The 23902-nt window shown below is 37.3% G+C and overlaps 1 protein-coding gene across 1 annotated transcript; it reads right to left on the reverse strand.

The window, feature by feature from the left end:
• Positions 1–5072: 5072 nt before the first annotated feature.
• Positions 5073–23271, reverse strand: LOC120903409 (short neuropeptide F). The gene is made up of 6 exons (XM_040312824.1): positions 22973–23271; positions 8708–8798; positions 7431–7588; positions 7169–7354; positions 6857–7075; positions 5073–6311 (listed from the first exon to the last, which is right to left on the reverse strand). Exons 2-6 carry the CDS (start codon positions 8793–8795, stop codon positions 6258–6260), a joined length of 705 nt encoding a protein of 234 aa, XP_040168758.1. The 5' UTR covers positions 8796–8798; positions 22973–23271; the 3' UTR covers positions 5073–6257.
• Between the last annotated feature and the right edge of the window lie 631 nt (positions 23272–23902).

Genomic DNA, 23902 nt, shown 5'->3' on the forward strand with positions numbered 1-23902 from the left:
GATTGAATGGTGCCTTCTATTTTACATATATCATATCTTAATACAAAATGGATTTTCAGATAAATTGATTTTATTTATCACAATATATATTTATTTATTTATTTATAGGGCCGGTCTGGTGGTACAGTTGTCAATTCGTACGACGTAACAACATGCCCGTCATGGGTTCAAGTCCCGAATAGACCGTGCCCCCTTACGTAGGACTGACTATCCTGCTATGGTAACAATAAGTCAAAGAAAGCCAAAGCTCACTTCACTACTGGGTACAAGGTAGGCCTTGACCGACAACGGTTGTTGTGCCAAAATAAGAAGAACGAGATATTTATTTATGTTCATATATGTATACATATTAAAAGTGAAATACGTTAATTGACACGTTCATATCTATATCAGTATTTAATGGTTAATTCAAACGAAGGGTTTCATGACAAATATCTTCTGCTTGACCTTTTAAAATAACGGTTATGTTGGCTTACGATCGAACACTCTCTTGTCGATAACAATGCCGATTCTCTCTCTCTCTCTCTCTCTCTCTCTCTCTCTCTCTCTCTCTGTGTCTTTTCCACTGGATGTAGATCTCTGTATAAAATTATATATTTATTATCGTGTTAGCTAATACGTAAAAAGCAAAAATAAATATATTAAACGCTATTATTTAGAATGAGTTATACCTAACACAAAGAAAAAGGTCACTCGACAGAGGAATAGTTAATGTGAAGTACCAGGCACCTCCATGTAATATTTATTCAAGTACTGGGAGCCTCCATTAATCATCATGGAACATTGTTTCACATACATTCATGAAGAATCAATATGATATCTACTTCAGCTTTTAGAGATAATAAAAAGGCGTTCAACTACTGTAAGTGTATTTTATTCTTCTTGATTATCATAGCAGTCCTACTTATGGGAGCACGGTCCATTCGGGGCTTAAATCCATGACGGGCATGTTGTTAAGCCGTATGACTACTGTACCACGAGACCAGCGTAAGAGTATCTAAATTAAAAAATTCGAATATTGGAAATGGTTTGAACGGTTTATCACCAAATGTGAACGATTGGCTTGCCGGAAATTGCAATCGCCAGCCTTCTGAACGGCTATGTATCGTGAGTGTGGCTGGTGGTGCGTCTATTCTACACGCAATGTTCCTACTGAAACGTGTGTAGTGATACTGTCCGGCGCTATTTAACTAACGTAAACGTGTCGTCCTTTCGGTGCACTACTTTCCTCAAAAAGCATGTTTCAGAAAACGTATCAGAAGTTCAAATTACCACTTGCAATAGCATGCTGACTGGTTTGATTGGCGATGCCATGTCCGATGAGAAATGGAACTCGTCTATCATGTACCATGCACCGGAAGTAGTGTGTTTCGATTCTGCAACCGATTGGAGTAGAAGGCGATTCTGCAAGGGTAATGAAGGTTGCTGTCAACATTTGAAATCAACAAGGAATTTCCAAACTGTCCTTGTGAGTCGCTTATCGAAAAATCAAATAATCTAACCGATAATAATCGATAAATAGTTGCATATTACATACTTTGTAGAAAAAAGACATTTTCCTTGTTTTGCAAATAAGTTTAGGGTATTGTGTATAATCTTTTATTTAATTTGATACTACATGCTAAAGATAATGATATTTAACACATGAATCTTACATGTATGTATAATGTGTGTATAAGTTTGAGGGGGTTTAATAGGGTATAAATGTTGATCTTATAGTGCTACATGAAGTAAGTTAGGCTAATAATTAGATTTTAAATAGCAATTAAAAGTGTACGATGATAGCTGCGGGAAGGAGTGTGGTGGAATGCACCCACTTTCTGACCGTATGCTGTTAGGGATTATACTGCAAACGGTGTGGATTAATGTAGTTTCTGACACAGTCACCTTTACTTCCGGAGCTGAAATGCCGAAGGGAAATGAGAAGATGTGTTATTTAGCCGCAGTTTCTCGGTGTAAACGAAAGACAGACCATATGAGGCGAGTGCAAAACGATCGGCTCCAGAAAAAGTGGGGTTACACTACAACAAGGTAACTTACTATGCAAGGGCCATGTACAACACAGGCTGCATGCGTACGTTGCGTTTAGCTTAAGCACCGATGAAGATGAGGATACGGGCAACCACCAGTTATGGTCCTGTAGTGTCACATTGGCCACATCATCGCAGGAAGCGCTCGGGCATAATAAAATAATAAACAGTATCGTTCACATGCAGGACGATTTGGTCCGTTTCAGTCCATGGCGTAAGGTACACGATTCCCTAAAGTGTTGTACACTAGACGACCGACCACATTCCGATGATGGCTGGTGGCAAATGGTCACTATTAATCCAGCAAGGATAGAGGTAGTCAGTGTGTCATTTGGTGAAGCAAAAAACTGTAAACTGAGTGGAGGCATTGTTTCAGCCATACGGAGCAGAGGCAATTAAATATAAGATGAGTTTAGCAAAGCTGAAAAGCTAAGACAATTCATAGAAAGCGTTTATCTGCCATCTGAGATGTATATATATGTGATTGGATATCTTGCACGAATCGTTCATTGAGATAACTATACAAAGCTTTTTATTTATTAACTCCACTTGGTTTCAGTTTCATTACAATTGAGTGAAAACTATATGAATAGTGTAGGAATTGTGATCTCATTATTTGGTTCGAACATATTGGTAGCATTAATGTGAATGTCAAGAGTTTGAATGAATTTTTCTGCTTCCCATGCTATTTACTTCGAGGAATTGCTAGCGACTGGCTATGACAAGGTAATTATTTACTTCTAGAAGATAGGAATGGATAATTTACCTTTATTGTGAGAGTTGGTTCTGGTGATAGAAAAGATTGAAATGAAATATATATATGGCACCCGGAGGGACAGTTCTATCTCATTTATAGAGTGCCGTGGGGTGTATGCTGCAACGAACTTGAGATTATATTTGGTGAACTTCGTTTGACTTTTCCGATTTGTAAAGGGACAATCGCCAAAGGAATTGTATAAAAATAAAACGTTACCATAATAAGTAACATATTTTTAGTCCATTATTAGGCGGTTGTGGGAGGGGATGGGGGGGATGAGGGAGCGCCAAATACAACAAGGCTGTTTGAGATAAATTTCGACTCCGATCGCCCTCTCGTAGCAAGCACTTACTGTGAGATTGGGGGTGCATACAAGTATATTCAGTTTGTACTTTCTGAAATAATATAAACGTGTTTGAATGAGTAAGTCTATAGGAGTTTTATTAGGTTCAAATTGTATATATTAAGATAAAATGACAATAAATTAGGAAGGTACTATTCATATATACGTTATTAATATGTTAATTTATTTCTATACTGAATGTTTTTATATGATGGGTTTAGAGTGGCATAAAATTACTTTGTTGATTAGCTAAACATGTTTTATTAAGATTTCTGATGATCTGCTGGAAATAAATGAAAATATGAAGAAAAAATGTTTTTGGCTAAAGTAAAAAATCAATAAAACTTCCGTTGCAACTTAACCTTAGGCGCGCTTGAACGCCAAACATGCTTTCCTTTTTACGATAACAAAACTACATTGTATGGTATACGCTTGTAACAGAAGACATTTTACTGCTCTATATGTAATAAAAGGCAGGTGGGACGAAAAACGTAATAAAGATGGGATGGTTTAACATGAAAAATGTATTATTTTTTCAAAATAAATATGCTTAACACACAAATCGCATTTTTTGCTCTAAATTGAAATTCACATCTGCGGTTAAACTTTAGGCACGTTAGTATGAGAGTTTGTCAACGCATCTATATAGCATAGCATATAAATAGCATAAAAATGTAAAAGAAGCATAGCCAAATCTTATTATAATACTGCAATTATTATCTTACGAGGAAAGTTCGCTTTCGACCTTGCGTGAACGTGAAATTTAATTTGTTAATTTAACAGCTCCTGTGATATTGAACTTGATTTTTTTTGTTAATTCTGCAAATGCATGATTATGCAAATGAAATAATTAAATATTTATCAGAATATGACTTATCGCACATTCAAAGACATGTTAAAAATTCTCCAGCTATCTACCTCATAAAAAATATTCAAATAATGATTTAAATGCATTTCCTTTAGCATTTCCTCTCCACTCACGATCATTTTTTCACCGTGAACAAACGAGAAATCACAAGTAAAACAATTAATTTATTATTTTATGTGTTATAGGCTAAATAGTAAAGTAATTGAATATCTTTTCTTTTGGAGTACAATAAGCCATATTTTGATAAAAATTTAATGAAATTTAGCAAAAAAAACACAAAATTTCATGTTCAATTTCACTGAAGCTGTATCCCGGGCTTAACGAATAAGATTCCCCAACTACGAAAATCGTTGGTGGTTGTAACATTCCTAGAGAAAAAAATCCCAGCAAAATCAGAAACAACTGATAAGCAACAGTTAAGAAATTGCGATACTATAACTTATTGTAGGCAAATAGTTAATGTCTCGGAAAATCAAGTAAAAAGTTCACATTTTTATCCAGAAATTTAAAAATTAGTTTATGTATAACTACACCAATCAGCCGTACCGGCGAACTCGTTCGACGAAAAACATTCGTCGCTCATGTGTGGACAGGGTTGTACCACTAATGAGCGCCCAGTACAAAATCTATACGGTTTTCTAATTTTTGATCTAGAAGGACTTTAGACTTCGGACATATGAGGAAACAGTTTGAAACTGTCAGTGTCAAGGATGATACGATTTTTCAACATATTTTGATGCAAAAAAATATTGTATGCGCATTAATGTAAAATTAGTGCTTTTTCTCCTGCATTTTGCTAGAGTAGATTATCGTGGGAAGCATCCCAGAGGTTTAAAAAGTAGAATAAAGAGCAGAATAAAAATTAATTAGCAGCAAATTGCTAATGACATATTAGAATGTGATATCTAATTAAATTAAATTAAATGAAAAAATAATGAATTGCTTAAGCAACTCTTCACCTGATTTATGATACAGGATTCTGAGCTTAAAATTTACGGGGCATTGTAATGGTAAAATGGTTATCTTAAATGTCATCATTTGAAAGGACTCGTTCCACCGCCGAACAGGTTGTTATTTGTATCCGCTAGGTAATATTTTATTTGTTTATAAATATATTTACATACACATCATCATTGTAAGTTTTGTCTTTTCACGGTCGGTTGGAGATGCATTAAAAATATGTAGTACACTGCTTTTTTAATATGCTTCAGCTAAGTTGTCACAGAATGCATTCATGAATGCTACCATTAATGTTATGTGTAAATACTGCTAAAATATCGCATTGTATACGATTAGGATTGGCTTGTGGATGAATCGTAACAGCAGCGCATGGTTTAGAGTGCAGAATATTTTTGTTTCCATCGCTTCTAACGCGTCTTTCCGTAACGAGTGTACGTGTATGATAACGCACGCATGTTCGTTCAACTTTTGCATTAACCATACAATTTCATGAAGCAAAATAGCTCGCAAAAACTGAAGTTCGCTCTTTTGTTGCTTTATGTCCTGTTGCTGTGGGATGTTTATATGTGCAATTATCTAACGTTTTCTTGAACGTAACCTGTTACTTGTATCTCGGTGTTATAGACAGGCGCTCGCGAATAAACTTTTACCGTAAGAGCCGTAAGGTAATCATCCGTTAAAGGTGGTTGTTTTATGCAGTTTTGTTTGTGTATGCTCTGCTGTGTTTCTTTTTTCTATGTTGGCTGGGGAGGGTAATGAAATCTGTTGGAACTCTGTTGCATTTTCGCTGAGAAAAAAGAATAAAGTTCCAACAGATTAGCATTTACAATTGTTCACAAATGGAAAGAGGAGTAAAGACAATCTGTCTGCTTGTAACAATCTTTGCCAGAACGATTTAACAGCGCTAGTTATTTGTCTGCTGTAGCCAACGCCATTGTTAAGGTATACTTGCTATTAGTAATATGTAATTGTTCGATGAAAATGTGCTATTCTGCTCTGATGTGTTGTGCGACGATCGCGGCGCAAGGATCGTCCGGGTCGTCTCGATCGAAATAAATGCTTTAGATCATGATAAAACAAACAACAACCGTCCAGACGCATTCTTGGTGTATTGCAGACAACAGTGTATTCTTTTAATAAGGAGTCTGGCATAAACAGTCCATAACAGTAGTAAAAGGTTTCGTGTCGCATACGTTGCTTCTTTTTTTCATGCTGAAGTACGTTTATTAGGAGAGTTCCGGTATGAGCGTGTGCAAATGATGACGACTGGATGGGGTTTCAGGTAGTTACCGTGCATGTTTACTTGTCATCAGCGTTGGTGTTTTCACTTTCCTCCACATCTAGCGCTTTGTCCTGGGAAGGATGTGGCATTTACAGTGATTTCATTAGTTTTGGGAAGCCGCAAAGCGATGTCCGAGGAAGCATAAATGAAGTTTGGAAAGAAAATCATGAATTACGTACACAAATGTACACACACATGCATGACCAATGAGATGTTGGTATAAAGAAAATAGCTCCTGCTCTTTTTCCTTCATATGATGTATTTATGAGATGCTACATATATCATGTTTACTTTAACTTTGGTTTTAGGTTGAGCACGATGAACTTGAATCGTTGTATTAATGTCAGCACGTTTGCATATAAATTAAACCTTCTTCCCTTTAGCACCACTACACCAAATCAGAAATGAGTGTGTATTTTTTTTTATAAAACCAAAGCTAAAATAATACAGACAGCTGGGTATAAGATATTCCTCACTATGCGCACAAGAAACATGAGACTTTTGGGTGCTATTCGTTTTGAATTAGAAATCTATCTTTACGTCGCTTTTGAATTCGATTGTTAAATGAGAAAACGAGCTAGAACTTCTAACGAAATGGTCAACATGCGGGACATACCTCCGAGGAGTCTTTCGCTAGTGCTGGATCGGAACGGCCCCATCGAAGCCTCTGTGTTGGTGCACGTTTTTCACTTGCCTCATTGACCGGCTGTGCTTGCTGACCAGTAGTAAGCTGATGTTCATTGTACATGGCCCAGGATGGATCGGTTCTGCCGAAGCGTAGTCTGAGCTGCGGTGCCCGTATCGCTTTTTGCTGCATAACGTCGTCCTGCTGGAACTGGGGGATGAAATGGAAATGGTTTTGTGTGTTATAAATGTTGATAGTGGCCGTTCCTATCCTATTATTCGATTGGTTGAATTTAAATCGCACCTGATTGACCAGATTGCCGAACAGGTTCGAACGGCCCCATCGCAGTCTTTGGGATGGCGCTCGTTTTTCAAAGTTTTCTTCGAGCAAAGCATTTTCGTTAAATGATGTCCAGAGCGGGTCGTTTCTACCGAACCTCAAGCGTAGCTGCGGTGCACGGATTGCTTTTTGGTCGATCAGCTCATCCTCCTAGGCGTTGGCGATGCAAATCGTTGTTAGTGAGTAATAAAGAAACCAATAACGATGATGGGCCCTGTTTGCTTACCTCTGGGCGTAACGGTACGCTCGGGTCACTTCGCCTTCCAAACCGTAGCCTCAGCGAAGGAGATCGAACCGCTTTTCTTTTAATTTGGTGATCGGCATATGATACCGGTGCTGCGTATTCCCTTTGCAAAAGATATTCGTACAAATCTTTGATGGCTCCTGTAATGAAACGGTTTGTGTAATGTGCATGTAACGTCAGAAAGCCAATTTGAATGGTAGTTTCTTATCATGCAAGATGAAATTATCATCCTGCGACGAAATGGTTCCTGCCATTGTTTGTCGAATCAACAAAACAATTCCCAACAATTGGAAATGCTATCTGTATCGCTAGCAAACGGCAATTTGGTCACAGTTCACCTGTACAGAGAAAAGTTTGCAAAGGTGACAACAATATCGTTCACATTATGCTCTTTTTGTTTCTCTTTCTCTCTCTCTCTCTCTCTCTCTACACTTGTTGAAAAGCGTGTGTATGACTTTGGAGCGGACGAAATCCATTTGGTGTTTATTTGCAAATCTAACCGTATTTCCCACCCAATAGCTTCACTATTTGACGCCAGCTTGAGGGTAGCATCGCTCAAGGGTGGACCGAAGTGCGCGGCAGAAGATGTAAATACTTAACTTGGGTGACACCGTAAAGTTTGGGGTTAAATTCGCGCAACATTTGTAATTCAAAGACGGTGCAAAAGTCAAACAAAAAGATCCTTTCTTCCGCCCTTGGCTCGGGATCCGGCATGATTCCATTTCACTCGCGGCAACCTTAGACAACGTTCCCCGTCCGTACGCGGGGTATCATGGCAGTGAGTGGTGGATCGTTGCCACCTTGCTGCTTCATTCCGGCTCTCACGTGCTCCATCATTTCATGCGGTCACTGTTGGGTATGGGGTTGTGATGCCGTTCCATCCCTTGCGGCATCGTAAACGATGCAAGGAAGGAGTTAAAATCTGGAAGCAACAAACTCCAACCCTGGTGACTGGTACCAAAGGTAGCAGGAAAGTAGCAGATGGTGAATGAGGTGGGAGGGGGGGGTGGACCTTAAAGACCTAATCTGCTTTTCGCCTTCTCGAGTTTGAAGTTGCCGTTAGCAAATGGTTTCGACACCGTTGTCCGTGCGAATGAGAAAGGGGTGTTTGACGTGTTCGCTTCGATGATTGGCAGTATTTTTTTTACGGTTTATGACTCATAAATGGCGGGTACAAGGAAATGTTTCCCCTTGTTGTTGTCCGGTTACCAAAAAATGCTTTAATCTTGATGAAATAAAAATTGTCATTGTTTTCTTACCGTCTGACGGATGCAGTGACTCCGACATCAAGCTTCCTACCGCGAGGACTAACAGCAATGTGAACGTGGTCAGATTTATTCGATACATGGTCTGTGAATGAAGAGAGACAGAAAACAAAACAAAAATGAAAAAAATAAAATGCCTTATTGTGTGCTTTCGAAGCGCTTTAATACAAGTTAGAAATTGCTCAATTTGCAAGCTGGGAAGCACTAAAAAAATATGGAAGCAAAAATATTAGGCATCAAATGCCCGGGAATGAGGATTAATGTCGATCTCCAAAGGTGAACCATTATATTGTCACCTTGCTGTAACGGTTGCCGTTTGTTTTAGACGAAACCCATTTCAACCTCCACTTAAGCTGTAAAGAAGGAGCAATAAGAAGGAGCAAAACGACTTTCGGAATAAATCGTCCAGGTATAAAGAATGGAAAAAACACTGCATTTCATTCGAGTTCCTTGTCATAAGACGTAGAATCGTTGGCTATTAAACGTTTAGGAGAGCTGAATTGTTTTGTCGATGTTTTTACGCAGGTTGCAACGATCTACTTGTAAAGATGGTGCAATATCCGGCACATCCTACACAGGAACGATGGGCTGAGGAGGGCTGCGGAACGATGCGGAACCGGCAAAGTTATGTACACCGGGTTGAGGATTTGTTTTCCTTTCCAGCTGTGATGCTAGTGCAATCATCATTTGTAGCATTTTTCGCGGACGGCACGTATCCGTCGTTAACAAAAGGCATTCGTCGCGCGAATGATAGTGCAGTAGATTACACGGTATTTTGTACTTTTTAGAATTGCTCCGCAAGCAAGTCGACACTGTTTGTGCCATTGTTTAGTTTTTGTGTTGCGGATGTTGCTGTGTATATGTGTATTTTTATTAGTAACATTTTGCGCCAATCTGGTCGATCAATTGTTTCTTTCGGGCTTCTTCGCGTTTTAGCGATCTAGCCGACACTATACATGCTGAACACGAACACGAATCGCTCTGATATGGCAAAATATACGCACACCCACACACAGTAATACACACTTGGCCAATTGAAAGCAGTGCAAGGACGGACCAGGGGGAAAAGGAAAACAGTTAAACATGCTTTTAGGTCGATCCGGGTGGATATAAAATCAACAGGTATCTTTCTTCTGTCATCGTTTTCCGGAGAGCTCCCGGGAAAGTTGGCCATCTCCTTTCGTACGGTGTACCTTGCCTACGATGTACCTGCTCTCGCCTATCACCTGAATGCAGCAGAGCGTCACATTCTTTGCCATCGGGCTGGCTGGATCAGGCGCGCATATGGACATCAGGCGCAACCTTAGTCCCCGATAACATCAGTATCAGGAATGTGGAAATGATGTAAAATCAATAAAATATTAATAACCCCTAGCGTGCATTAAATGCTATGCCAAACAACCTGAACTGTTTTGGCGACTGGTATAGAAGATGTTTGTTATCGTTTTTAATTTATGCCTTCAAAACTGTTGCAGTTCAGTTTTAAAGTGATAATGTTTTTACTAGGCAGCACTTGAATTTCAAGTTGCTTTAGGATTGTCTCAATAAATTATATGTCAATAATTTAATTTTAATTTAATAATTTATATTTGTTGTTGAGGAAATTGTAAAATTCAACTGAATTTCGAAATAAATGTTCGCAATAATATATTACAAACGGTGTAGCCATACAAGAGACCAGATAGACACATTTTCAATTTGTGTATTACATATTTTTCTTTTACTATTTGGCGGAACATACAGGGCTTTAATTCACGATGGGCCTGTTGTTAGCAAATGTTACTGGACGACTGCACCACAGGACCGGTACCAATATTGTGTACTTTATGGTAATTTAAAATAAATACTTAATGTACTTACTGCTTGTGCAAAAAAGCCTCCTTTTTTGTTTTTTAAAAAGATGTATACAAGTTTCATCATTTGATTATCTTGATGGTTAAGGAACTCGTTAAAGTGAAATAAAATCAATTCAAAAACAATATCGGCTACCACCACCGTGGATGCAATCGTGCAAGCAAATTGTTAAATTATCGTTCACACCGTCGATGATTCATTCGTTTGGACGCTAGCTAGATGTATATTGGCAATGTAGAGCTGTAGCAAGGCAAGGGAGCTGATGTTATTTCATAAACTTTGATCAAGCTCCCGCAGCGTCCGGGTTGAGCTAACGAAGATGAAAGAAAAAGTTATGTGTAAAATGTGTGTCTGTCTGCTCGTGCCGAAGAAGGCAAAGGTAGCATGACTACAGTGCATGCGGCGAAAATTGAATTGATCATAACTAGCTTTGCCCGCGCTCGCCCACCATGCATGACTCGCTTATATTTCAAACGCATTGTTGTGGATAAGTTGTTAAGCGCAAATTTTCATTTAAGCAAGCGAATCTGTCATGTGATATTGCTGAAGCACAATGTTCCCATGCGGGGAAAGAGTACATTGCACTGAACAAACCACATAGTCAAATACACTTGGTTGGTTCGGTGCAACATAGCGTTTGAGCTATCATTAGTCAGTTTTCCATTAGAAAGAAAAACTCCGCCTAACACTGAGCTAAATGGTGCTACTCATCATGGTAATGAAGATACGCAGAGGAATGCACAATTATGAACAGTGTAGAAGGATATTTATTGTATGCTCACGTTACATTACGGTAAATGCTGACTGTGTTTTTTACCGAAACTCTATCTAGGGGCGAACCATAGTTAGCATTTACTTAAAAAGCTAGTGATTTCTTAAAGGAAATTGGCCTGTGATTTTTTATTCATGCAAGAATTGCAAATTAAAGAATGAGTGTCAATAAAATAGTTCGAAAAGTGCATTTGCATGCGTTTGTATTCTGCGAAGAATCCTAAAATAAAACTCTGCGATACCCAATAGAATTTGCAAGTAATAATTACAGTCTTTCTCCTAGTTACGAAAATAATGCGATCCAGGGACATTTGTGTAGTTCGGATTTTCGTGTAAGTAGAATATTTGAGTCCTATTTAAATGGATGTTAAATAGTTATATTTGATTAAATCAAGTACTTTTATGCACAATATAACCTATTTTATACTATTCGTGTAGAAAATTTGGTTATTTCTGTATAATGAGCGATTTAAAACTTTGAGGAGAATTGTAATTTATCTTGAACTTGACAATCATTAGAAAAATTTGTATGGATTCGAACTATGAACAGTCAAACTAAAAAATTCATGTAGCTCGACAAAAACATGTATGAAAAATTTTCAATCCAAAAGAAACTATGTGGTTTTGTTCAGTCGAATTGTTTTTAATTATTTTTTTCTTTACTGTGCGATGAACGTTCAAGCTATGTTTTGTAATTCAAAAATTATCATAATTTAGCTTATAAAAGCATTTTATAGAAACTATTGACAATGTGCCGGATCAAACAATCCCGATAAATTGTAGTCGTCGAATTAATTTAAAAAGAATGATGGATAAAGATGAGTTGATTTTACTATAGATTATTTTTTGTTAGAAAATCTAATCAGTTTTTTACAACGTTAAGAAAGGGAAAAGTATATTTTGAATGTTTGTTAGCTTAACTCTGATTTTTCCCTTCGAATAATATATCGCCCATTTCGACATTCATATGAATAAATGTATTAGTGAGTATGTTTTCTTAAAATAAATGTGTTAAAGCATGATCCCAACGAATCCATCAATTGAACTAGAATTTGGATATAAAGCCACAGATTACTAATAAAAAATAGAAAACGCACGTCATTTGCATTTCCTGAAAGATTAACGTTCGAGCTATCAATATTGTTTTTTTTTCTTACATGAGGTAAAACTGTTATGATTTTATTATGTTACAGTGTGTTATCTATACAATGCACGTGATACGTGCAATAAAACTCTTGAGAGTGAGGTAAAGTGTTATACAATGATGAGCAGCAATAAAAATGCTAACCGCATATCGTGAGATGTGAGTAAACTTAAACTACATCATTATAAATGTATAACTAAGGGCAGATAAGCATATGTTATATCCATTATCGATTTAACTGGTATTGTTTAGATTAGATACATGTGAAGTAGAAAAGAATGTATCATACTAAAAGAAGTAGAACATTCAAAAAGTTTGAATAAAATGTAGTACATGAATTCACGAGTAACGCTTATTTTTAAAACCAATTAAAGATTGTTATCTTTTTTACAGGATTTATTGTTGAGATACATCGTTTAAGGTCACACAATGCGTAGATTATAATAACGATGAGGGCAATTTAATTGAATACACTTTTATGTTTATTCAATGTGCGTAATATAAATCATTGCGAATCGTACGACGAGTGTGTTGCATGGGTCTAATTTCAGTTAGATGCGTATACTGAGAAAAATACCCATCAATAAACAGGATGTAAGATCAATCAATCTTCTAAACAATTATTACGTGTGACAGGATACTAATCAGAGGATACGTGAAACAACAACACTCACATTATCTCTCGCCTCTAGCACGTTGCGATATCAATAAGAGAGCATAGCAAAACTTCCACAAACCCAACCGCATCGCATGGAACTTTGTTTATGTATTCATAATTTGTAGCTTAGTATGTAAAATAATCTAGTTTTTTTGGCCAACTAATTCCGCATAACAATTATAAGCGTTATGTTTGTAAAGATTTTACAATAAACTACTGTTTTTAATAAATAATCATCAACAACCATCAGTTTCTGCACAAAGTTATATAAATTTGAAAATGTTCATAACACATTACATTCGCACCTTCGCCGTATTTCATTCACTCAACACCCTCCATATAATCGACATGCAAATAGAACACATCAATTGAAAACGAGAAGTAATCCTTTCCTTTCAGAGTTATTTTACTCTCCTCCAGTAAGAATAACAGCATTTGTGTAATCAGTGAAAAAGTCTATCGAAAAGCAAAGGAAGATTTGTTAATACGACACATACATAGACACATGCACACACACACATATGTATGGTATTATTCAATTCATGGCAAAAGTTCGGAGGAGAAAAGTTGTTCTTTTCTTGGCGCGACTCGGCACCCTCGGGTAAAGCATAAAATCCTAGTAAGCAATCATCCGAGTTAAGCGGATCGGTTTGAAAGAAAGTCTATCAACTTACAAAGTGATTATCACTTGGCGCTTGTACTAGATATCAATTTAAATGTAAAATTAGCGAGGTGTGGCTTCTCGATTAAATGGGTAAAAGGACGCATCTACAGATCAGATGCGATGTGTGCTCTGTGTTGGTATTCGGTGTTTGAAAGTTGAAGCGAAAGCTTGGCGTAGCAATACGTATAAGTTGTTTTGCAAGGGAAAACTAATATAAAGTTGAAGTACTACGCGTAAAATGTAATGCAACTGTACGTGTGAAACTTGCGTTCAAATGTGCTGATATACATAACATACTTGATAGCCCTATGTGTAATCTTGTTCACTTGGGAGAAGTTGTTGCCGAAGCGTGCTTTATCATGTGGTGTGTGCGTTAGGAGGCTTACCGTAAGGTGATAAATATCCACTGAAAGTCGTTCAATAAGCACAGCGAGTATGTTGGCTGCTTAAAAATCATACCTGTGAATGTTGACCCAACTACATGTGTACGGTGGTTGCCTTGCTAATGCAAAGAATAATGTGGCCTATAAAAGTAGGCAAAAGCTAAAAGGTAGCGTGTTGCAGTTCACCAATAAAATGGCTATGAAAGCATAGGAAGCTGCCACTGTGGTGGTTTCTCATTATGCAATTAGTCTAAAAACAAACGAACAATGCTATGCTTAATGGATGCAATGGTAGTCGCATATGTGTAGTAACCATACCCATCGATGCAAAGCAGTGAAATAGTGGATGGTTCTAATTGGAAAGTAGAAATCATGATTTATAAAAAATGAAGTGTTTATTAACACGTCCGTTTTTGTTTAACTTATTATACAATTATAGAAAATTGTTTTGTAAAAATCATGAGTTTGTACCAATCTTCTAGGCGGTGTATTTTCTGTCTTGATAAACTTCTGTCTATTGTCTATTTATAATATAAATAAATTTATTGAGATGACCATAATTCTTGTAGTTCTAATTCTACCAACATAGTCGAATATTCTCAACGTTAACATACCCCACAGTTCAGTAAAACACAAAGCTAAAATAGCATGTGAATACCATGACTAGCATGGAAACAGGAAATGCGATGTGTATCATACATCCGTATTTTATGCAGACTTTAATTTATCCGATTTGTATTAAATTGAATAAACATTCTGCTTGCGAAAACACGGAAGCAGCTTTTATTAATTTTATTTAGCAACAAACATGAAAGGATAAAACATATAATGTAAGCTTGCTCTGTGACAAGTACACTGGCCTTAGGTACTGGCTCTAAGCAACATTTTCGTACCGTGGTCGTTTTTAATGCGTACGTAACGGATACTATACAGTGGAATACCAAAAAGCAAAAAAAGAAAGAAAATTAATGGACTGCAAAATTCAATGAAACTAAACAAACAGCAAACCAAACTGGCCATATGTGGCTGGGTAGTCGTCTCAATTTGTTTCACCACTTCGCACCTGTTTCCGTTCTGCGGGGAGAGGGGCTGCACAGCTTAAACTAAGGCCGTAGCAAAATGGAACCTAGTGTACGTAGCCATAGCACTTGTTGACTAGCGACCTGTAGCTAGCTAGAACGTAGCCGTGCGCCCATTCATTTAAGTCCCACAGCGAATACCGCGGTCCGTGGTGTAAAACGCGAAAAAATCGATTTTGGAACGAGCTGGCTCTAAAGTTATCATTTTCTATCCGTTTTACGATACAACCCCCGTTGGTGCGTGAGGAAACAAACCTTACCTTGCTTTAGAAGGCTATCATTGACCTTTCAGTGGTTGTCGTGGCATAGTACAATGGCAAAAGGCTACCGTTTAAACGGAAACGGGACAGTAGACGATCTCGCAGTAGGTTTGTAAAAATCAACAATTTCGGAAAAATAAGCTTACCGACTCCATAAATTATGAATCGTTGTTCAAACAAAACAAATGTTTGAATTTGGTATCATCGTGAGAGTAATCGCATCGCGTGTTGTTTCCCGTCGTCGGCGTCGGCGTTTTTACTGGTACAGGCTTTTAGAAGCGTTACCAGGCTGGTGGTAGAGCTCGGTGGGAAGCAGAATGTTCACCCTAGATGTTTTACTGGTAAAGGGACATCGTGCACTAACCGGGCCACATTTGCAACGCACTACGACAAATACGCCTCGGGCAACCAAAAGTGAAGGTACAACGGCAAACAACCATGTTACTACACATGTTTAGCAAAAAGGATTATTTTTTCTCCTTTTGACACTGTAAAGGGTTTTAGTCACCCACGAGAATAATATTGGGGGTACTGTATTTTTGGTGAAAACAGGAGTCAGTTGCGATAAATTACACTTGCTACAACATACACTTAAACAATGGTTTAGTTAGTAAGCCATATGCGATAATGAAGAACGATCAATAGTTTATCGTCCATTGAAAGTGAAATGAATTATTGAATTGCATTATTTTAATTAATAATAAAATATTGTATGTTCCAATAAAAGTAACACACGATGAAACTCTTTAAAAACTAACTACATCATTTATACTAGAGCAAACCACATTGAATCGCATACAACAAAACACATGAATACAGTAGCTATCTTTTAACTAAAAAGATTTTCAAAAAAAATATATATGAAATCCGGCTATTGAAAATCATTAAGATATTTAAAATGAAATTTGCAAATTGAAATTATTGTGCCCAGATTTAAATACTTTATTTAAGGCTTTAAAACTAAAATGCATAAACTTGGATTACCAATTGGCTTCAAAAATGTTGGACGAAAGCGTTTGCATGCAGTGCTTTCTCTAGGACATGTATAGAAGCGAGTGATACAGAAAACTCGTAGAACTTTACATGTGTAGAATTTGACCGACGGGTATTGTATGTTAGGCAAAATTGTAGCAGATTAATAATCCAAATACAGTGAGACATTCAGCTGTTCAGCGATATCTAATGTTCAGCACATGCTCTAAAGGCAAGAATGTGGTATGCTACTTTATGCAATGCATTTTGACGTTCCTCATCTCGTCGTGAGATGTTTAACTTTGCAGCAGATTTGCGCGCTTTTCGGTGTAAGGTTTGCACCACGCAAGAGGTAATGCAATTCACACCTTCCGCAGCTGGTTGCACAAGGTTACATCTTATTTCGGATCTCCATTTGTGGGAGATGCGATGTGTTGCATCTCATCTTATCTCTCCATCAAACAGTCAGTCACTCTAGTCAGACACGGTAGCATTTGCTACATCAACACTTGAGCGCCTGTCAACATTCCGGCGCTGTACCGTACGCCGAGTCCTCGGCACAGGACAATGAACATTCTTTTACTGCAATTGTGTCTCCCCATTGTTAAGAAATAGACCCTTTTTACAACAATAGTCGTGCTGCAAAACTGTGCCGGGGCACGGTGAGGTAGGTTTCATAATAAGCAGAAACCGTGCACTATAAGCGTATAATTTTATCTTTACGCTCGACCTGTAAGAGAACACCCTCTTCGTGTATTGCCATGTGTGGCAACGTCTCATGTTTCTTCAAAGTTGGCTAAAGCTTGGTCGGGGGTTGCTTTGAAATGCGTCTTATATTATTAACTGCGCTTTGTAAAGTTAAGATGTCATGGAGATAGCGAGTTAGATTTGTGAAGAATCAACCATGATCTGCTCAAGTACTAATTTTCTTATGTACTACGAACTATATCCGAAACCAGGAAAGAGAATCAATGTAACACACAGAAAAACTCGACTAGATGTGATTTGATGTTCCAAAGAATGGAAACTTTGTTTTATTTTTTTTTTGTGCTTGTAAAACACTGCATGCATTTAAATTTAGCCGGTAATTCCTCTTATTATGGGTAATAAATATTCAAATAATTGTGATAGCATCCTCAACGGATGGGCCATTGTGCCGTACTGGGTCGATCACGACCAGCACTCAAGGGACAAATGAATGATAGAAAAATTGTATGTTTTTTTGTTGTTGTTGTTGGTATTGCTTTGCAACATTACATTCCAACTCTACCGGCCAGAAAGTATCCGGCAACACTCAACAATTTCCCCCAGTTTACACGAATCATTCGACAGTTTTGCTTGCGCAGGTGTTGGTTTCTCTTTCCTTCCTTCCAGCCGCGCTATGCTGCTGGTAACGTTAAACACATTCCATGGTGCAAGATATAGTCACCTGCAGCAAAAGGAAATAGCGCTGCCGTCGTTAGCGAGTGAAAAGGGAAACAATTTAATTATTTAAATAATTTATTCAACAAACTCCTCCATCCGACCAGCCGAAGCTGGACAGGTGGATGTGTGTTTTTGTGCGGGATAGATGGAGAATACACCGTGAATGAAATATAACCATTCCTCATCGGTGCATTGGATTTTGGATTTTATGTACACTCTGGATGGGCAACAGTGTTGGGGTTGGGTTGGATTGTGCATGAAAGTTTATTTTTGTAAATAAAATAAATTCCCACGCTTCCAACCGTGGTAGTGCACTTTGTCCGGATGGAGTAGGTATCGCAGGCAAGCAGCATTCTAACAAGGCAAAAGTCCAAATGCGATTGCATTGATGTATCTTTGCCCAAGCCCCGAAGAAGCTAATTTGCGAGGACAGCGTATAACAGCCTGACAATGTAAGAAGTTTTCGTTATGAAATAGTTACCACTTGCGTACTTATTTGTCCGTAATCCACTGAATCATGGTCGGTAGATATATCAATTTAAAGCGGTTAATGTTGCGAAGGATTGTGTAAAAGAATGTGGCTTTCATAAAAAAACACTGGCACATCATGAACTCGTTATCCCGTTTTGGATACATAGAGGTAAGAATAAGATTAGTTATTTTTGCTAGTTGCTTTCACTGTAGTCTGTTTTTTTGTTGTTGCAAAACACAAGAAGAGTGATAGGCAGGTACTTTTTTGTTCTTCTCGATGTTGTAATCGAGATGGTGTATAGCGAAGGCAGCAAAAACACTGTACCCACACAACCTGCTGGAAAAAACGTTATGGTTTAATGGTTTACAAAATGGTATATCATTGCACGTTTTCACAATTCATTATCACTTCATTATACGATAAGGGAATAGGAAACTGTTATTGTACAGCAAAAAGTGAGCACCGAGTGAGCAGACAGTGTGGAGCATGTGAATGTGATGAAAAATCATGAAACATAAATCATGAACAGTCAGTAACGTACCCACGAGGCGGAAATAAAGTTCGGCTGACGCACATGAAACACACACTCACACACACACACACACACACACACACACACACACACACACACACACACACACACACACACACACACACACACACACCAAAGGAGCGTGCATTTCGTACAGGGAAATAAAAACATCTCTCACTTTTTAGCAGGCGTGAAGCTTAAACGCAGGCAATTAAGGGAGAATTGAAAGGAAACCAAAACTGATGCAACATAACGTCTGATAAATGGCGTGAATAAGAGCGGTAGAAAGTTGTGGGTGTTGGATAGCAATGAATTAAGCGTGCTAATCGCTGCCATCCAACTCGTTAAATTGTAAACTGATACTTATCACGATTCCCGGCGCTGTTCAGTGCGTTTGATAAGCGATCCGATATGCACACTAGCATTAATGAGGCCAGTTAGCTTTTTTTTAGCCATTTACACTATTATTGAATGTAGTGGAATGGGAATTGCAATCTGTAGTCAATTTAGATCCAAACAGCACTATCCGTTCGCCACCTTTAGTTTTAAGGGTTGCTCGCCCTGCAAAGCCTGAACACACGGGTCAATCTAATATTCTCAGATAATTTAGCATCAAAGCCAAAAGGGCAATCGCCATCAGGTGTAACCTTTGAATGATATTATAATAATTAATGAAGCTACCGTACAGGCAGCTCAATACCGTCACACGAAATGTATAAAATATTTGTAAGGCTCATTTGCTATACATGTTGATCCATTGATTTATACACCGGTCACCAGACCCCACAAAACTTAACACATACATTGAACAGTCCCATTTGTTCGATGTGTTCGGAGAAAGTAGGTAGGATGAAAGGGCTACGAGCTCGACAATGACGTCCATTGAGGATTTCCTCGAGAGTAATGTTAATAAAACTTTAAACTTGTTCCATCATAATTTACTGCCGAACTGCCATAGTCAATGCCGAAAGATTTCGATTGTCAACAATTGACGCGATCGATGGTGGTGGAATAAATTATAACTGTAACACGTGGTGAATAGTTACCTGTAGCAAATGTAACGATTATTGAATTTGAATACAGAGGGCAGAAGGGTGTCGATAAATTTCAGTGTCATTAAATAATGACAGTGAATAAATGATTCCGGTAGGAAAAGATGAAAGTTCATGGTAGAGTTAATTGTATGCTCATCGTTATTGTAGACGAGAATAAAACGTTTGAACATACTATTTGTATCATCAAATCAGTGCTAGTTCGCTAACGAAAGCTCATAAAAAGCTAAAAAAAGAGGTTTTTCCAGTAAATGTGTAGTCTTCTACACTTATCTTAATAGATAATAAAAACTGAAGTATGGTGAGGAGAGCTAGTGACTGTAAGTATCATTTAAAATTGTACCAACAACGGCTCATGCCTAACGATAAGTTTATATTTTTCTTCTAATGTTGAATAGATGCCATTGAATTAAAATATGGTGTTTTGGATCAAAATAATCAAGAACTCGTTAAAATATTTGCTATTATAAATATCAAAAGTGCACATTTATGTGATTAAGGATTGTAATTTTTTTCAGAAGGAACGTATTGTACATGTGTGCACAGTGTACAATTATTTGGAATTAGTGTTGAAGCAAAATCATTAATAAATGCTATAAGGCTAGGATTTTTTTTTCATTTTTTTGTTCAAGGTTCATTATTTCAAGAAAATATTTTATGTTTTATTGTATTGTGTGCAATTTCTTATGAATTTTGATTCAAGATTATAGGGCAAACTAGCTCTGTTTCGTAACAGCAAATGCATGTACCATCCGTGGAAAACTATTGGATGTAAATAAGCTAGGAAACTATTTAAATTCTGATAAATTAAATGATGGTCTGTTGAAGTTGTTTGTTATTTTATATGAAATTCTTCTTCAATTATTGATTAAACTATTCATGAATGGCACGAGAGTACCTTCTAGTGAGATAGTTATACTATATTCATGCTCTGTAAAAATAGGTAAGGTTTATCAGCAAAAGAAAACATTTTGAAATGCTTGTGAAGTTAATCAGAACCTTTGAAGTATGCTTTCATTACGATGAGTAATGGTAAACGATAATTTTTAAGTAGGGATTTAGTTTGAGTTTCTCGTTCCCTGGCGGTTAACCAGCCATACACTAATTTATAGTCCAAAAGCCAAAATTAATTGGTTCATTGAAACACCTTAAGTCTACTTTTTGGTTAGTTAGCAGTGAAGCGATGAATGCTTCCGATACTTCATCAACAAAAGTACGGTGCGTCTCATTGTTTAGGTGATGTGTATCACCGTATGTTAAGTGAAAACTAGCATTTTCCCAAATCCGCCATACCCACTTCAGTTCAAAAACCCTTAGCAGCGGCACAGCGGCACGTTTCCAGTCGCGAGTATAATGAATTCCTGTCAGATTTGATTTAAAGCAATTATCGTTCATGTCAACGGATTGATGGGACATGTTTTATCTCGCCCCAGTTTTTCCCTATTTGTGCGGGCCTATAGGTGAGTGCGTTTCTGTGTCACCATAGAGAAGCCCGAAACGCTTTTTGGGGTAAAATAAAATACATCATGGTATTTATTTAAAAAAAAAACACATACACACACATACACTCTTCTGAACGCTTACAGTTCACATCAATACAACAGGATAATGTGAATGTTTCGTGTTCTATCTTCATCTAGCATCGTGAGTGTGGGATGCCATCAAAAAATCATTATTTTTTATGAAGTTCAGCAAAAATGTGTGTCAACCAAGCAATCTAGCACCTGTTACACCAATTAAACTCAACACCTCAGTTGTTCAATACACTTCTGCGAATCCGTGGATGGAGAGGCTTTGAAGGCAGTCATTCCTTTCGTTTTTGTTACACAGTTTTTTGTAACGTTTGTGATTCACCGTGGTGGGTGAAAATTGATAAAAGGTATTTCTTTAGAAGCTGAAAACTTTTATGAATCGAATTTGATGATTGTGATACATTTATTTTCAGATGGAAAATCAGATTTTCAAATGAACGATATATGCTTCTTCTTTGACGTAATGATCGTCTCGGTCATACTGCCTTATACAAGTTTTCTTATATTTAAATGTAATGTGCCACGTAATCTGAAAGACAGTCCTAAAGATGCAGTTTGGATGGGAATCCATCCCAAGCGGGCCTATAGCAGTCGACAATTATATTGAGTAGACCACCGGGGCCCATCTCCAAAAATGTACTAAAAATATTGATATTGGAAAGATTTATTCGTATGAACCATAAGTAAATAAGTTTTTTTTATTGAATATAGATATAAAAGCCAAATCGTTTTCATTGAACATTTAGGTTAGAAATAACGAAATAAAAAGGATTTTTTAAAGTACAAGGAGCAACAAAAATCCTCTCACTTATCCTACGCGATATTAAATAGTTACAACTTTAAGAAACAAATACCATCGAAGATGTGTATAGAATATTTAAAAAAAAGCGTTCAATGGATGTCAACGTAATTTAACAGTTCCAGCCACGTGTACGCATTATGCTGGAACCGGATAGTGTGAGGAATGAAAATATCGACAGTTGATTTTGAAAACATTCCTTGTAGACGTTTCATGTAATAACAGCTACACGAGTAAAAACTGTACTGCTTCTCTGCAGCTGCTTTAATTTGCTTTTCTATTTTATTACGAGAACTATTGCCACCATTGTGTATGGTGCCGTTCTGATGATTTAGCACCGTAGCTCGTAGGGTTGTGATGAAGTTCTTTTTTATCGAAAGACGTGGTGTAAATTTGTAATAAAATTGATTACGTGATATTTGAAAACTTGGTAAGTTAAGTACAATGGTTTTGAAGCCTTATTTGCACTTATCAACGGTTTTGTGAATTCCACCTAATATTTTAAATATAGAGTAAACCACAATAGTATGACATTATTGTTGGATAAAAAACTGCGAAAAAAATTGTACACAAATGAATACTACTTTATAGTACACAGTTTATATCACACTTCATAATATAATATTTGCAGATGTAAAATTTGATGCATCAAATTAGCTCACCAGTACGCACTGTTGCTTGACAATCGCTCTAAATATTAGTAACTTGTCTATATCAACAAAAATGCGAGATAAACAATGTTTTGTACAGGTTGAGTCACTACCACATGCTGCACTTTATATGCAACCAAACGTATTGAAGAACACCGAGTTGAAGATCACTAGCAGCAACTGTTGTTAACACTTTCATGCACCACAGGTATTTCCCGCACAACAGGTCAGCAGAACCAACAGTTGATCCGTGTTGTTCCGCCGCACTTCGGGAACTTTATGTCCTTACAAGCAGTGGTACACACGTATTTATAAACCGAACGCATCCGCAGATCCTTGCTACAGGACGCATTCCTTGATACAGTTCTACACATTTGCTTACTGTACCGTCAGGATGTACCGTTCAAATGATGCGAATGGTGTGCTTTCCATCGCTGATACTGTTTACCGTGCTACATGATGACTCTAAGTGTGACATCCACAATGTGGTTGATAAAAAAAACTATGACGTCACTCGAACCACGTTTCAGTAACAGTAGGAAAACAATTGAATCTTTTCGAATAAAGAGTGGAGTGAATAATATAGAAAAACTTGTCGGTGCAATGAATTGTTAATCATTTCAAACAATAATGTATGCATAACTATATCAATGATTTTTTTATCAACTTGAACTATATTGTACGCCCAAACCGTTCATCCTATATAAAAAACATGTACTGGTTTGCTAAATAAAAACATCATAAAAAGACTTGAAAATGTAGCAAAACAAGATATTCTATATATTTGTTACAAAAATTTAGGAAATCGTCCATAACAAAGGTACCACCCTGTTTTTGTCTAGAATTGTACAAAATCTACTGTTATAAATTCAGAGTGATTAAAAACCACGTGGGTTTGCACGTTGGATGTAGCATTAATGATGTATTATTCACTTGTTGCTG

Source organism: Anopheles arabiensis, chromosome 3 (assembly GCF_016920715.1).
Source record: "Anopheles arabiensis isolate DONGOLA chromosome 3, AaraD3, whole genome shotgun sequence".
Taxonomy (NCBI): domain Eukaryota; kingdom Metazoa; phylum Arthropoda; class Insecta; order Diptera; family Culicidae; genus Anopheles; species Anopheles arabiensis.